The sequence below is a fragment of the Narcine bancroftii genome, chromosome 1 (assembly GCF_036971445.1).
Source record: "Narcine bancroftii isolate sNarBan1 chromosome 1, sNarBan1.hap1, whole genome shotgun sequence".
NCBI classification, from domain to species: Eukaryota; Metazoa; Chordata; class Chondrichthyes; order Torpediniformes; family Narcinidae; genus Narcine; species Narcine bancroftii.
Genome location: NC_091469.1, coordinates 45,032,452 through 45,047,365, shown reverse-complemented (window position 1 = coordinate 45,047,365; position 14,914 = coordinate 45,032,452). Strand labels below are relative to the sequence as shown.

General features: G+C 42.6%; 1 protein-coding gene across 9 annotated transcripts in view; it reads right to left on the bottom strand.

Annotated features, from left to right (window-relative positions):
- LOC138757675 (uncharacterized) overlaps positions 1-14,914 on the bottom strand; it is a 124,035-nt gene that overhangs the window by 66,750 nt on the left and 42,371 nt on the right. For all 9 annotated transcript variants that reach the window (XM_069925409.1, XM_069925417.1, XM_069925427.1 and 6 more), the window contains 2 exons: positions 2,017-2,101; positions 33-68 (listed from right to left, as the gene is read on the bottom strand). In XM_069925409.1, the coding sequence (XP_069781510.1) occupies positions 33-68; positions 2,017-2,101 (121 nt within the window). The remainder of the gene's footprint in view (positions 1-32; positions 69-2,016; positions 2,102-14,914) is intronic.

Here is a 14,914-nt window from a genome sequence, read left to right as displayed (position 1 = left end):
AAATGTGAGATTATTCAGATTTGTACTCTTACCTTTGTGCAAGGTCCTTCAGATTCCTTGTACATACTCTAAACAAAAGAAGTGTTATCATTTGGAAAAATATTCATTTTGAAATACATCTCACAAGTTCAAAGATTTACCAATTAAAACTAAAATGCATCTCATCAGATTTTCAACCATTAATATAATTTCATCTTGAATTTTAAGAATTTGATGGCAAATAATATTCAATCATCTCAGCTTGGTTTATCAATGGCTGGTTATTATTTTCTTCACCTTTTAAAGTAATTAATGCATATTAAGAAATATACTTTCAGAAGCACCAGAAATAGGTCACTTATGTAGCTCCTCAGACAAATTAACCTTCCTGAAGGCTATTGCGCAAAACAAGAGGGAGGCGAGGCAGACTGCCTTGTATGTGAAGCATACTATTAAGTGAATGCTCATCTCAGACCAATTTTGTTTGGAATGCATCTTCCACAGCTAACAGCTTCCAGTTATAATGGGGAAAGATACCAAGACTGCCCAAGCAGAAACAGCTCTCTCATCTGTTTAAATCCCAGGTTATTTTATTGGTAATTAATTCCACTAAGCAAAGTGGAAGAGGGGCACCTCAGTGTTTAATTGATCATTCCTGGGAGGCAAAGTTTCCATCAAATCTGAATACCTCAGATATCTCAGAATAGCCATCCTTCTGAATGGAATAGGGATATGGGGATGTTGATGCTTTACAAACATGGCAGATCATTCCAAATTTGAAAAGTATCAGAGACCAGACCCCATGCTAAATCTGAAGGACAACCTTGCCTCTGCCTGTTTCAGTGACATATGAGGGCAAAGCCAAATGCACAGCTGCTATTGGTAAACAGGAATCCATCACAACTGCCATTACCAGCATAGAAAGATGCTATACACATTCATTGTTGCCCCTACAATTGGATCCTGACTAGGTATGGAGAAATCACAGTCAATTCGCAGTGGGGAAAAATGTGAAGTTTTAAAAACCAAGGAACATTTAACAGAACAATATCAGCTTATTTTTTATTCTATTTACTTTCAGTATCTGGTCACTGCTTGCAAGGTCAGCATTTATTACCCAATCCAGAATACGTGAAAGAAAGCATAGTGAGCTGCTGCAGTCCCTTCGTTGAAAATACTCCTGGAGTGCCATTGGGCAGGTAGAGAGTTCCAGGATTTCGTCCAGCAAAAAAAGTACCAGAATAGATTTTCATTTCAGGATCCTGTTGAAATTTAGGGGGAGAACCTGCAGGCAGCATTGTAGCCATGCACTGGATTGCCTTTATCCCATTTGGTGGCAGAGGTAGTGATGGTGCTTTTAGAGTAGCCTGGGTAAATTGCTGCAGTGCATTTGGTAAATAGTACCCCCTTATGGAATTGTGTACAGGTGGTGGAAGGACTGAATGTTAAAGGTAGTTGATGGAGTCAAGTACTAGAATGGTGTCAAATTTCAAGAATTGTTGGTGCTACACTGTCAAGGCAAGAGAATTCCATCATACTCCACACTTGGAATGGCTTGGGTACTAGGTTGAGAGTTATTTTCAACCGAATACCCAGCTCTGGACCTACTTGCATAGCTGTGGTATTATGTTCTCAGTTGAGTACATGGTCAATAGTGAACCCAAAGATATTGATGGTAGAGGACTCAACAATCCAATGCCATTAAAGATCAAAAGTAGGTAGGGAGATTATCTATTGGTGGTGACCACCAGGTATTAATGGCACAAATACAAGGTTGCCACTTACTAGTCCACACCTGAATGTTGCGTCATTGCGTTGAGCAGAAATGAACTGCTTTATTTGTTGGAGTTGTGAATGAAATCTAACTGTGCAATCAATAAACATATCAACTTCTGTCCATATGATGGAGAGGTCACTGCTTATTTAAGTCTATTAAATGCAAATATCACACCAGACTCAAAGTTATTGAAATAGTTGCTAATAAGGACGTAACTCAATTATTCACAATTAGTCTAATTAACTTACAAAGCTACCTACCTGTCAATATAATCTCTTAGGGTTTCAAGTGTTTTGCTGTTGAACAACTGCATTAATGACAACCTCAATAGCTGTGCCTCTTCTCCTAAATACAGCAAAAGAAAACCTTTAATGACAACATACACATTGAAAAGTCCATTTTAAAATATTCAGACTGACGAGATCACATTCTCAAATATTAACACACCCTGAGAATATCAAGGCTAATTATCAATTTGAAGCTTAACAAAAAACTCAAAATCATTTACATGCAAAGAATATGTAATTTACAACCAGTTCATGCTTGAAGCACAGACCAGGACAACATAAAAGGCCAAGTTAGATGTGCTTCTCCAAAAGAAGACATTACAAGATACAAGAACAGGGGAGGACATGCAATTGATTAAACCCCCCCCAGATTACACAGCCCAACACTTGACTTCCATTTTGCATTTACATTCAGTGCAATAATGCCCCATACATTTACAATGAAGGAAGCAACACAGCCACTAATCTACTCACAGCAAGATTCTAACAAGCTCAAACATTTTGTGTGATTTGAATGATGTTATTTTTGGCCACAAAGTGAAGCCACAGCATTACATGTATTACAGCACCAAATAGACTGAATATGCCTGAGATTGTCTGACCTCGGAAACTAAGCAGGCTCAGGGCTGGTCAGTACTTGGAGGGGAGACCGTCTAGGAAAACCAAGTGCTGTAGGTTTTTGAGAGAGGCAAAGTGGCGACTCTGTCAGCTTTACAGTAGACAAAAGTCAAAGAATTTCACGTATGTTCCATTCTAAATATAGCACTGTATTACGTGACAATAATGGGACTTTTGCATGCATAAAATGTTGCTCCTACATCTATAATCTATCTGCATAGTCACAGGATTTAACATGGCCTTGTATCAATCATTATACAAATCTGTGTTTAATAATTGTCTTATTCCCTGTAACTATGTAAATGTCATAGGTGAATCACCACCTTTGGATGTAATGATTACAAGTTACAATGTTATTACAGTTGCCTTCTGGTTCCACTCCTTATAATTCGACCATTTTGTCTACCAAGTACCATGTTTTCTTGCATTTAAATTTCAAACCCCAAATTTCTTATTTAGGGACTCGTTTGCTAACAAACCAGACTAATAAACACTACTCAATTGTTATTAATAGTTAACTAAACAGCTTTTAAAGGTACTCATGAGGAAATATTTTTGTATACTTTTCTTAACAATTTGAAATTGTTTGGTTACTTACTGTTTATATTTTAAATGTAGATAGAATTTTAGCGTATGCCTTTAGTCAAATGTGGTCATTGTTCATTGCTCTCTCTACGCAGGATGAGAAAGCTTCTGAAGGGTTTTCTTGTTTGACTGAAAAATCTTTCAGACGTGTAATGCCGTATTTCTCTCTAAGTGAATAGCGTGTTGTGCTAGGTCATTTAAGTGTGGACTTCACAGTCAAATAAATCAGTTCATAAACTTTGAACTAATCTGTGTTAGTACAGCCAAGGATCTTCAACTAACATACCATAAAAACTTCAAAAATCTCAAGAGAAACACAAACGTTGAAGCTTCTTGCCAAAATCTGGTGTTCCAAATCACTCAGATCAAATTAACATGGAGATGTGAGAAAAATAATGCAAAGATTTCAATGAGCGAGAAAAATTATGGGCACTGGCTATTAAAGGTTTTTAACAAAGGAAAAGCAACACGATCTGCAGTCATTATAATTTCAACAACCTTAACATGTTTGAAATATTTGCCAGCTAATAAATTATTTTTGTATAGCCCCTGAAAATAGAAGAGCAAATTTATGAGCAAGCTTTTTTCAACAAACAAGTATGACCTGATAATTCTGTTTTGTCAGCATTGATTGGAAATGGAGAAAGTAATCAAGACTTCAAGAAGTCTGCTTTTCATGAATCATCCAATAGATTATTCACAATATGCTCTTAAGTACTCATTGTGAGGAGGAAAGTAGTCAAATCAGATTTGAGACGATTTCTGCTCAAGGTGGTCATCAACTTGTTCAAGAATGACCAGCAACTGGGTGCTTGTCTCCTATACATGGGCAAATTCATACCCAGATGTCCTCTCAACTAGATGCAGAGGGAAACTGGAATGATTGATTGATGGCTGCAATCAAATTTTTTATTTTTAAATACAAATAATTTATGGCTTATGCCTCCTTAGGGGGAGGTTTATTAACATAGAACATTAGAACATAGTACAGGCCCTTCAGTCGTCAATGTTGTGCCGACCTATATATCCCTACAAAAAAAGTGCTGAATTCTTCCTACTTCATAATACTCTATTTTTCTTACATCCATGTGCCTGTCTAAGAGTCTCTTAAATGCCCCGAATGTTACTGCTTCCACCACCAAGGATCCACAACTCTCAGTGTAAAAAAAACTTACCCCTGATGTCTCCCCAAAACTTCCCTCCCTTCACTCTGTATAGATATCCTCTGGTGTTTGCCATTTTTACCCTTAGAAAAAGGTACTGACTGCCCACTATGCCTCTCAGAATCTTGTAAAACTCTAAATTTTATTTGATGTGAAGCATTTGGAGTTCAGATGATGTGAAGTATAATGACTATTCACAAGTACTTTTCTTCCCGACTATTGTGTGATTTTCATGTTGTCATTCTTTAATCATTGCTAAAAATAACAATACCGCTATCAGAAGAGTCAAATCGAAAACATTTATGCTCTTCAGCAATAAACAGATCTAGGAACTAATAAAATATTTTAAAGAAATAAACAAAGTAAATAAAATCTGAGAAAATATTGGGTTTAAAGCCATTTTCTTTTTTACTTTAATATCCTTTCTCTCTCACTCCCACCCATCCCAGAGATAACCACAAGTGAAACAGACTTTTGGTTTGGCAGGCTGAAGATATTAATACTTTTCCACCTCAGAATCAAGATTTATTGTCATGAACAAGTCATGAAATTCGGTGTTTTGTAGCAGCATCATGGTGCAAACATTCATATCATAACCATCTTAGGACATTACAATAAAATAAAATAGAAACATAATAGTGCACAAAAAGTAAGTGTGATACTACGGATTCTATCACCGATGTATATATGTGTATATTGTAGTATAGGATGGCTGTGATTGGCTGAGAGCGTAGCCACGCCTACTGGCAGGTCTTAAAGGGTTCCTCCTAGCCAGACCAGGTCATTCTGGACTGGTCGACCGACATGTGATATGTTCCAGTCTTTTGGTTAATAAAAGCCTTGGTTTGGATCAACAAGCCTTTGATTCTTTTGACATCCACTACAATTTTATTAACCAAAAAGGTTTCTAGGGATGGAGCGTATGCTGCGACCGGAACGCCTCAACATCGACCCGCAGTCAGCTACTGCCCCGAATGACTTCAAGCACTGGGTGAGGTGTTTCGAGGGTTACCTACAACTCTCTGACCCTGCTGTAGAGGAAGACGGCCACCGACTGCTAGTATTGATGTTCATGGTGACCCCAAAGGTCTACGAGAGCATCCAGGATGCAGCCACCTACACCGCAGCCATGAAGGTGCTGAAAGGACTCTACGAACGATGTGTGAACAAGCTAGCAACCAGAAGGCAACTGCCCAGTGAGTCCTGTAGAGCTTACATCCAAGCATGAAGGGTTCTGGGCAGAGCCTGTGCCTGTACAGACAGAACTGCTGCTGAGATCACCGACGATCTCATTCAGGATGCCTATGTGGCCGGGGTCTGATCGAATGAGGTGAGGCAGCACCTGCTAGAGCACAGGGGAGAAAACCTAGAGGACGCGACCCAGATTGCAGAGACAATGGATGTCTTAAGTATGGACGCTTACTCTCAGGGCTGGATCGCACACTATGAAGTGAGTAGGATGCCCCCCACTTAACCTGACTATCCCACGGCCCACCGATGCTACCCTGCCTGATGCAACCCCGAAGTGCTACTTCTGTGGGAGAGACAAACACAACAGGCCCCAGTGTCCTGCAAGGAAAGCTATGTGCCACAAGTGCCTTAAAAACGGTCACTTTGCTGTAGTCTGTTGCTCCAAAATGGCCACCACCAAACACAGTGCCTCGTGTAAGGCCCAACCGCCATCCCCTCATTCAAACTTCTCTTCATCGAAGCTCTTGTCCAATGAGAGCGAGGGCTCAATCGCGCAGCAGCGCCTGATGATACGGGGCAGACGCCAAGTGCAGAAGGTACACTCCACCCTCATCGCAATGACGTTGGCCCACTTGGACCACCCACACGGAGCAATGGCCGCCCAAGCCCCGACCCCGACTTCAGCCCAGACTTCAGTGACTGCTGCCACCGACCTGGTAACTGCTGCCGCCACTATCGCCGCCGTCGACTGGGCACCCACCGCCAAAGCCAACCAGGTACCCATCGTCGCTACCGTCGCCTCAGCCCCGACTCCAACCCAGACTTCAGCAACTGCTGCCACCGACCTGGTAACTGCTGCCGCCGCTACCGCTGCCACCGGCTTGATAACTGCTGCCGCTGCCACCCTCGCCGCCGACCGGATAACCGCTGCCGCTATTGACACTACCAATTGGGTACCCACTTCCGCTACCAATGCTACCGACCCAGTACCCACTGCCGATAACTGCCCGACCAACCATTCCACCGCCAACTGCAAGCAGCCACCCCCCAGCACTTACCGTCGGCAGCCCGATACCCCCAGCCAGGTGCAAACAGCAGCCCCAGCCACTCGACACCGACAGCTCCAGCCCGACTGCTCCTGTGAGGTCACCACATACACATAGTGCTCTTCAGTCCCATCACCACGTGACATCATCACACAAGACTCCACTGTCCCCAGCACAAGTCGCTACATCAGTGACCCTGGACCAGGACTGCCCCATCCCCTCACAAAAGCGATGGAACTGATTAAAGTGCACGGACACCATACTAACTGCTTATTTGACTCCAGGTCAACCGAGAGTTTTATCTGTCCTGACCTGGCCCACCGTTGCGGACTGGTCATCCTCCCCACTGACCAAAAGATTTCTTTGGCGTCCAGATCACACTCGACTGGGGTAAAGGGGTATTGTGTGGTGACCCTGAAAGTCCAGGGCATCACATTTACTGATTTTAAACTGTTAGTCCTCCTTCAACTGTGCACACCCATATTGCTGGGACTGGATTTTCAGGGCCAGTTCCGAACTGTTTCCCTGCACTATGGGAGGCTCCATGCGCCACATTCTGTCTGTAACCACTCCACCCCAGAGGCCTCCTGCCAGTGACAGCCCACACCACCCGCCCCCGCGCCCCACGTGTAGCCTCTCCACCCTCTGGGTTGCTCCTCCAGCACTCTTCGCAAACCTCACCCCTGGCTGGAAACCAGTGGCCACCAAAAGCCGGCAGTATAGTTATGAAGACAGGAAATTCATCACAAGCGAGGTGCGCAGACTGCTGGACGAGGGCATTATCGAACCCAGCTCAAGTACCTGGAGGGCCCAGGTGGTGGTTGTTAAAAATGGGGAGAAGCTGCGGATGGTGGTTGACTACAGCCAGACAGTCAATCGCTTCACGCTTCTGGATGCGTACCCCCTCCCACAGACCTAACACAAGCTGGATCGCCCAATACCATGTGTTCTCCACCATTGACCTACGTTCGGCCTATCACCAGCTCCCGATCCGCCCAGAAGACTGACCTTTCACGGCCTTCGAAGCAAACGGGCAGCTGTACCAATTCCTCAGGGTACCCTTTGGGGTCATGAATGGCATCGCGGTTTTCCAGTGGGAAATGGACGGGATGGTAGACCAGAACGGGCTAACAGCTACTTTCCCATATCTGGACAACGTCACCATCTGTGGCTATAACACGCAGGATCATGATGCCAACCTTGAAAAACGTTTTCAGACTGTGATTCGGCTGGATTTAACATACAATTTCGACAAGTGCGTCTTCCGGACCACTGGCTCGCAATTCTAGGTTGTGTGGTGGAGAACAGGGTGGTAATGCTGGATCTTGACTGCATGCGTCCCCTCATGGACCTGTCACCCCCCCCCCCCACACCCAAAAGGCACTCAGACGCTGCCTGGGCTTCTTTTCGTATTACGCCCAATGGGTTATACACTACCCGACAAGGCAAGGACCCTTAACAAGACCACCTCCTTCCCCCTGTCAACCGAAGCCAGAGTGGCCTTTGACCGCATCAAATTGCACATCGCCGCTGCAACTCTGCACGCCATTGACGAGTCCATCCCATTCCAAGTCGAGAGCGATGCATTCGATTTTGCACTGGCGGCCACTTTGAACCAGGCCGGCCAGCCTGTAGCCTTCTTCTCCAGGACCCTCCAGGGCCCTGAGAGCCAACACTCTTCTGTCAAGAAGGAGGCCCAAGCCATAGTCGAAGCAGTACATCGTTGGAGGCACTACCTCACTGGCAGGCGCTTTACACTGCTGACTGACCAACGCGTGGTCTCCTTCATGTTTTGAAATACCCAGCAAGGTAAGATCAAGAATGACAAGATCGCTAGGTGGAAATCAATTACAACATACTGTACCGGCCTGGTAAGCTCAACGACCCGCCAGACGCGCTCTCCAGGGGGACTTACACCAACATACAACTGGACAGGCTGCAGAGACTCCATGTGGAGCTCTGTCATCCGGGGGTTACTAGGTTCGCACACTTCGTTAAGTCCCACAACCTGCCCTACATGGTCGAGGAGATTCACTCCATGACCCATGCCTGCCCGGTGTGCACTGAGTGCAAGCCCCACTTCTTCCGCCCGGAGAACACCCACATCATCAAAGCCACCCGGCCATTCAAACGTCTAAGCGTGGACTTCAAGGGCCCCTACCATTGACCAACCATAACACCTACATTCTTACAGTGATCGACGAGTACTCTCGCTTCCCGTTTACTGTGCCCTGCTCAGACATGACCGCCTCCTCAGTCCTAGAGGCCTTGCACAGGATCTTCACCATCTTCAGGTTACATCCACAGTGACCGGGGATCCTTGTTTATGACCGCTCAGCTGCGGCAGTACCTCCTGGAGTGTGGTATTGCTTCAAGCAGGACCACCAGCTATAACCCACGTGGTAATGGGCAGGTCAAAAGAGAGAACGCCACTGTCAGGAATTCGGTCACGGTTGCCCTCCGGTCCAAAGGCCTCCCCATCGCTTGCTGGCAGGACGTACTCACTAGCGCCCTACACTCCACCCGCTCCCTCCTTTGCACAGCGATGAATGCCACTCCCCATGAAAGGATGTTCTCTTTCCTTATGAAATCCGAATCGGGAACAACCAAGCCGGTGTGGCTCACGGTTCCCGGACCTGTCCTGCTGCAACGCCACATCTGGTATTCAAACAACGACCCTTTGGTTGACCAAGTGACGCTGCTCCATGCGAACCCGCATTACGCATACATATATCTGGTATTCAAACAACGACCCTTTGGTTGACCAAGTGACGCTGCTCCATACGAACCCGCATTACGCATACATTGAGTACCCTGACGGGAGGGAGGACATGGTCTCGGTAAAGGACCTAGTACAAGCTGGATCGGACCCAGCATTGCTCCCAACCCAACCTCCTCCAACTCCTTCTCCCCTAGGTCATGTGCTTGAACAGAGGGATCGGCACCACCCCACAGCGGCAGTGGCATCAACTCAGGCCAGCCTGTTGACAACGCCATTGGGGAATTGTGCGATACGGGGCATGCACCCAACAAGTCCGCCAGCGACATGACTCCAGCGGCCCTAATTCCAGCACCACGGCAGTCACACCGGACAATCAGGCCCCCCCAACCGTTACAGCCCCTAACTTCCCACCAGTCTCTCTCTGCCCCCCCTCCCCCATTTTTATTTTTACAACCTTCCATTCACCCCGGGGTCAGTTCTCAAAGAAGGGGTGAATGTGATAGTATGGATTCTATCACCAATGTATATATATGTATATTGTAGTATAGGATGGCTGTGATTGGCTGAGAGCGTAGCCAGGCCTACTGGTAGGTCTTAAAAGGTTGCTCCTCACCAGACCCAGATCATTCTGGACTGGTCGACCTACATGTAATACGCTCCAGTCTTTTGGTTAATTAATGCCTTGGTTTGGATCAACAAGCCTTTGATTCTTTCGACATGCACTACAGTAAGGCAGAGTCTTTGGTTCATGATTATTCAGGAATCTGATGGCAGTGGGGAAGAAACTGTCCTTGTGCTGCTGAGTTTCCTGCACCTTTTTCCCCAATGGTAGCAGAGTGAAGAGGGCATGGGCTGGGTGGTTGGCGTCTGTGAGGATAGAGGCTGCTTTTTTAAGACACTGCCTCATGGAGTGAAGGCTGTTGCCTATGATGCCACAGGGCGAATTAACAACCCTCTGGAGTTTATTCTTGTCCTGAGATTTGGCACCTCCATACCAGGCAATGATGCAACCGGCCAGAATGCTGTCCATGGTACACCTATAGAAGTTTACGAGATTCTTCGATGGCGTACCGAATCTCCTCAGACACCTCACAAAATATAGCCGCTTGCGAGCTTTCTTTGTGATTACATCAACGTGGAGGCTCCAGGATAGATCCTTGGAGATGTTGACTTCCTAAAGCAAATATCAAGCATTCCCAAATAAGATATAGATTGAAGTCAATATCAAAGTATGAACTAGACTTCTTGCTCCTATACGGGTACCACTCCACTTTGAGATCCTGTTTTAAAAAAAAAAAACATCACTGCCAGTCAATACCTATCTGGACTCCTATTACTTGTTAAAATGTCAGGGACTGCTGCTAACCACTCCATCTGTCATTCTTTCCATTGCCAACAGTTTTATTTCAGAAACTTCAATAATACTAACTTGTTCCTGTCTTGAATTGGTCAAAACACTCTGTGCCTCCAACTTTCTCTGAACTTGCCTGTTACTCCACAGAAGACTTTGGGGCAGAGAGCCATCTTCTTACTTTCCTGCACATTTCTAAAATTCCCTTTCCTCATTTTTGACCTTTGAACTTTAAAATGAATCTTTTCAAACTCTCAGTACTAAATCTTCCTGGTTCTATGTCATATTTATTTTAATTAAGTATTTTGGAACTTCCTTAAAGAAAATGTAAAAGTGTATTGCAAATCCCTTTGATTGCCATTGGCAATAGCACTGCATCAAGGAAGTTTTATTGTCAGGTTTCCAAGACCGTCAATTCCATAATCAAGGTCTACTGTTTGCCTTATTTACTGACTGCAGTTTGAGTTCAGCATTTAAATACCTCAGAAGCTAAAGCCAATACAAGTACCTCAAGGAAACAAAAAAATCCGATTTGTATTGTGAATTAATTTGAAGATGTCAATCTGGCTGATTGTTAGCAGGGTTTGAGTAATTCAGAAGGTTGAGAATTCAAGCTCCAGTGGAAAAGTTTCAACACGTAACCCAGGCTTACATTCTGAGAGAATACGGAGGGAGGGCTGCAGAGTCAGAAGGGACTTCTTGAGATGAGGAGCAGTTAAACTCCAGTCCTGTCTGCCCTATCATGAAAGAACTCCAAGTACAGTCCATAGGTCATTTCCCTCAAGGTTCCTGCCCAATAAGGAGTATTGCACATCGATTTTAGTTCATTATATCACATTCCTTACATCTTTGCAATTTTTATCAATTAAAAATACATTCTACCTGGTTATGCATGAAATTAAGATCTTTTGGATAAATTTGGGGGAAATATTAATGAAAATTATGGGGATGGACTTCCCTCTTGATTCACAATTGTTCCCTTTGGAGAATTTGACTACCATGAATGTTAAATTCCCCAAAAGAAAATCCAAATTTATTAAAATCGCTTTGGCAATAGCCAGGAAATGTATAGCCTTAACATGGAAAACCGATTCCCTCATATATTGATCGTTGGAATATGGAAATGCGAAGTTGTATACCCCTGGAGAAAATTACTTATAATCTTAGAAATGAATATAACATGTTCATAGATATTTGGCAGTCTTATTTGAATTATTTAAACACCCAGATAGTTTAGTCTATTTATTAAATATTTTATATTTAATTTGCATCTCTTATTAGTCATTTAATATTTTTATTTCTTTTTTGTTTGTATTAAGTGTTGATGTCGGCTCTTTCCCTTTTTCCTTTTTCTTCTTCTCCCCCTCTGTCCACTGCTTTTTTTTCCTTTCTCTTTAGATACAGAGGGGTAATTTCTAGGCTTAATGTGCATTTTAAGCATTTTTGTATATACATTCATTAAAAATTAAGTAAAATATTTTTTTAAAAATCAGAAATAATGCATTGGCTGTGAAATACTTTCAGGTTTTAACTCTGCCCCTGCAAACTGTTCAAAGATTTACTGCAAATATTTTGCCTAGATGCAAACCTCCGAGATGCCCGAAGGTTAAACCTTTGTAGAATGAAGTTCTTCAATACAATCTTCTGGAAATACCATGAAGAAAATTTTTCCTGGAATCTCTCTCAGTCATCATCTTCAAAACTATGTATTGTTCTTCCATGCTCTAGTTTCAGATTTTATTTGACAGATATATGTCATGACCTTTCTTTCAATGTTTGTGCATTGTTTTTCAATTCCTATGCAATCACTTGAAGTTGATAGCTAAAACATGGATTCCAATTTGGCTGAAGGTACCTGCCTACAGACTGGCACAGGATGAACAAGAAGAAAAGATAACTGGTTTGAAATGTTTTACATCCATATAATTGCCTTCAACCATGGTTTATTGAGAGATTAAGGAGCTTAGTGCAATTCACTATGACTTGGCAAAATGCACAGCAGCTCCCCAATGACAACAAACTCAAAAACATCTTATTTCTTGATGGATGCACATCATATTTTCTTGCAATAGAATGAACATGCTATTACTTTTTATTTTTATTGGATAACTTTAGAAAAATAATCTATAGGAAATTATTTTCTTTGTTTAAAAGAAAGTCTCTATGTGTTGTCTTACACCACCAACATTAGCTGAAAGTAGATGTCAGTAGATTTAAAACTATACGTGAGAAATACTCAGGCCACATAGTCTCCAGGAAGAGTAAATAGGTATTTAAATGTTAATGATTTTTCATCAGAAATGGAGAAGAATGGAATTTTGTTTGCAGTTATACGAAAGAAGTTACCACATTGGTAATAGCTGGGATTGCTATTCTGCAAATAGGGTCAAAGCATTCTTTATACTGTGTATAATTAGAATTAAAACTCCCTCCTTCTTCCCCCTCCCCCCAATACTAGTACAACTTAGTCTTAAAAATTCCTTTCCCAGGTTGCATGTTTTAAAGTGTTACATGATACAAACATAAGACTGTAAGGATATTGATTAATGCTACCATTGGTTAAGTTTGTAGATGCTAAATTAAATGCAGCCTTGGAATCACAAACACTGGCAACCCAGAGTTGTAGCTAGTTGCTGCTGTCCCATCTCCAGTAATCCAGGTTCGATCTGACCACTGATGCCATCAGGGCTGTGTTTGTATGTTTACAGTGTAACCACTTGGATCTCCTCCCCTCACCACATTCATTTCTGCCCAAATACTCTTAAATTTCTGGCATGTCACTGGGTCTTCCATCATGAAAATTGATGCAAAATATCTATTCAGTTCATCTGCCATTTTATTGTTTCCATTACCACTTCTCCAGTGGTCTGATATTCACTCTTGCCTCTCTTTTACTCTTTATATATGTGGAAAAAAAACTTTTAGTGTTCTTTTTTGTTATTGGCTAGCTTACTTTCACATTTCAACTTTTCTCCACTTTTAATGGCCTTCTGTTGGCTTTTAAAAGTTTCCCAAACCTCTGGCTTCCTGTTATTTTTGGCAATACTCTATGCCCTTGGTTTTTCTTTTCTATTGTCCTTGACTTTCCTTGTTAGCCATGGTTGCCTGACCCTTCCTTTCAAATGTTTCTTCATCTTCTTCTTCATTCTATTGTAAGAAAATATGATGTGCATCCATCAAGAAATAAGGTGTTTTTGTGTTTGCTGTCATTGGGGAGCTGCTATGCATTTTGCCAAGTCATGGTGAATTGCACTAAGCTCCTTAATCTCTCAATAAACCATGGTTGAAGGCAATTATATGGATGTAAAACATTTCAAACCATTGCTGTTCTACCAACTTTATCCAGATCCTCTCTCGTGCCTCCGTAGTTAACTTTACTCAACTATAATATCGACACCGCCAATTTTACCTTCTCCCTCTCAAAATGCAGAGTGAATTCTATCATATTGTGATTATGACATCCTAATTGTTCTTTTTACCTAGGCTTCCTGATCAAATCCTATTCATTGCACAGCACTAAATACAGAACTGCCTTTTCCTAGTGGGTGAAACCACATGTTGCTCCAAAAAGCCAATTCATAGGCTTTCCCTAAATTTCTTCTCTTGGGATCCAATGCCACCTGATCTTCCCTACATAATGGAGTCCTCCCATGACCGCCATAGAATTGCATTAGAAAAACATCCTTCCACTATTACTCTCTGCCGCCCTCCACAAAGCCACTTTTAAATCCAATGGGTGACCTTACGCAAGGGTTAAAATGACTTGCGAACATGAACTGCAAGGAGCCGGCAAATATTGCTTACAAATTATTTGAGTGTCTCCATAGTAACAGTCTTTGAGCCATTCAATTTAGTTTGAATTTGCTTCTGTACAGTTTAGAACCAGGGTAAAATTATCTTCCAGATAATTCTTTGACCATTTTTTTGAATGAATTAACATTTTATTGCCTGCTTTATTAACTGTTTTAAGTATAGTTTAATTGTTTTATTGAAGTTCTTAATGCATAAAGTTCTAATAAACAATGAAAAACTCAAGGCAACCTTAGTACAGACTTTTCATTTAACGAGTCAAAACCACATAGTCTTCATGTTGTCCGAATGATTATAAAAGGAGATAGTCACAATGGCTTACCATGGACCCCGTGTGATTTAACCTTCCAGACTAACCTGTCATGTTGGAGCTTGTCAAAGGCCT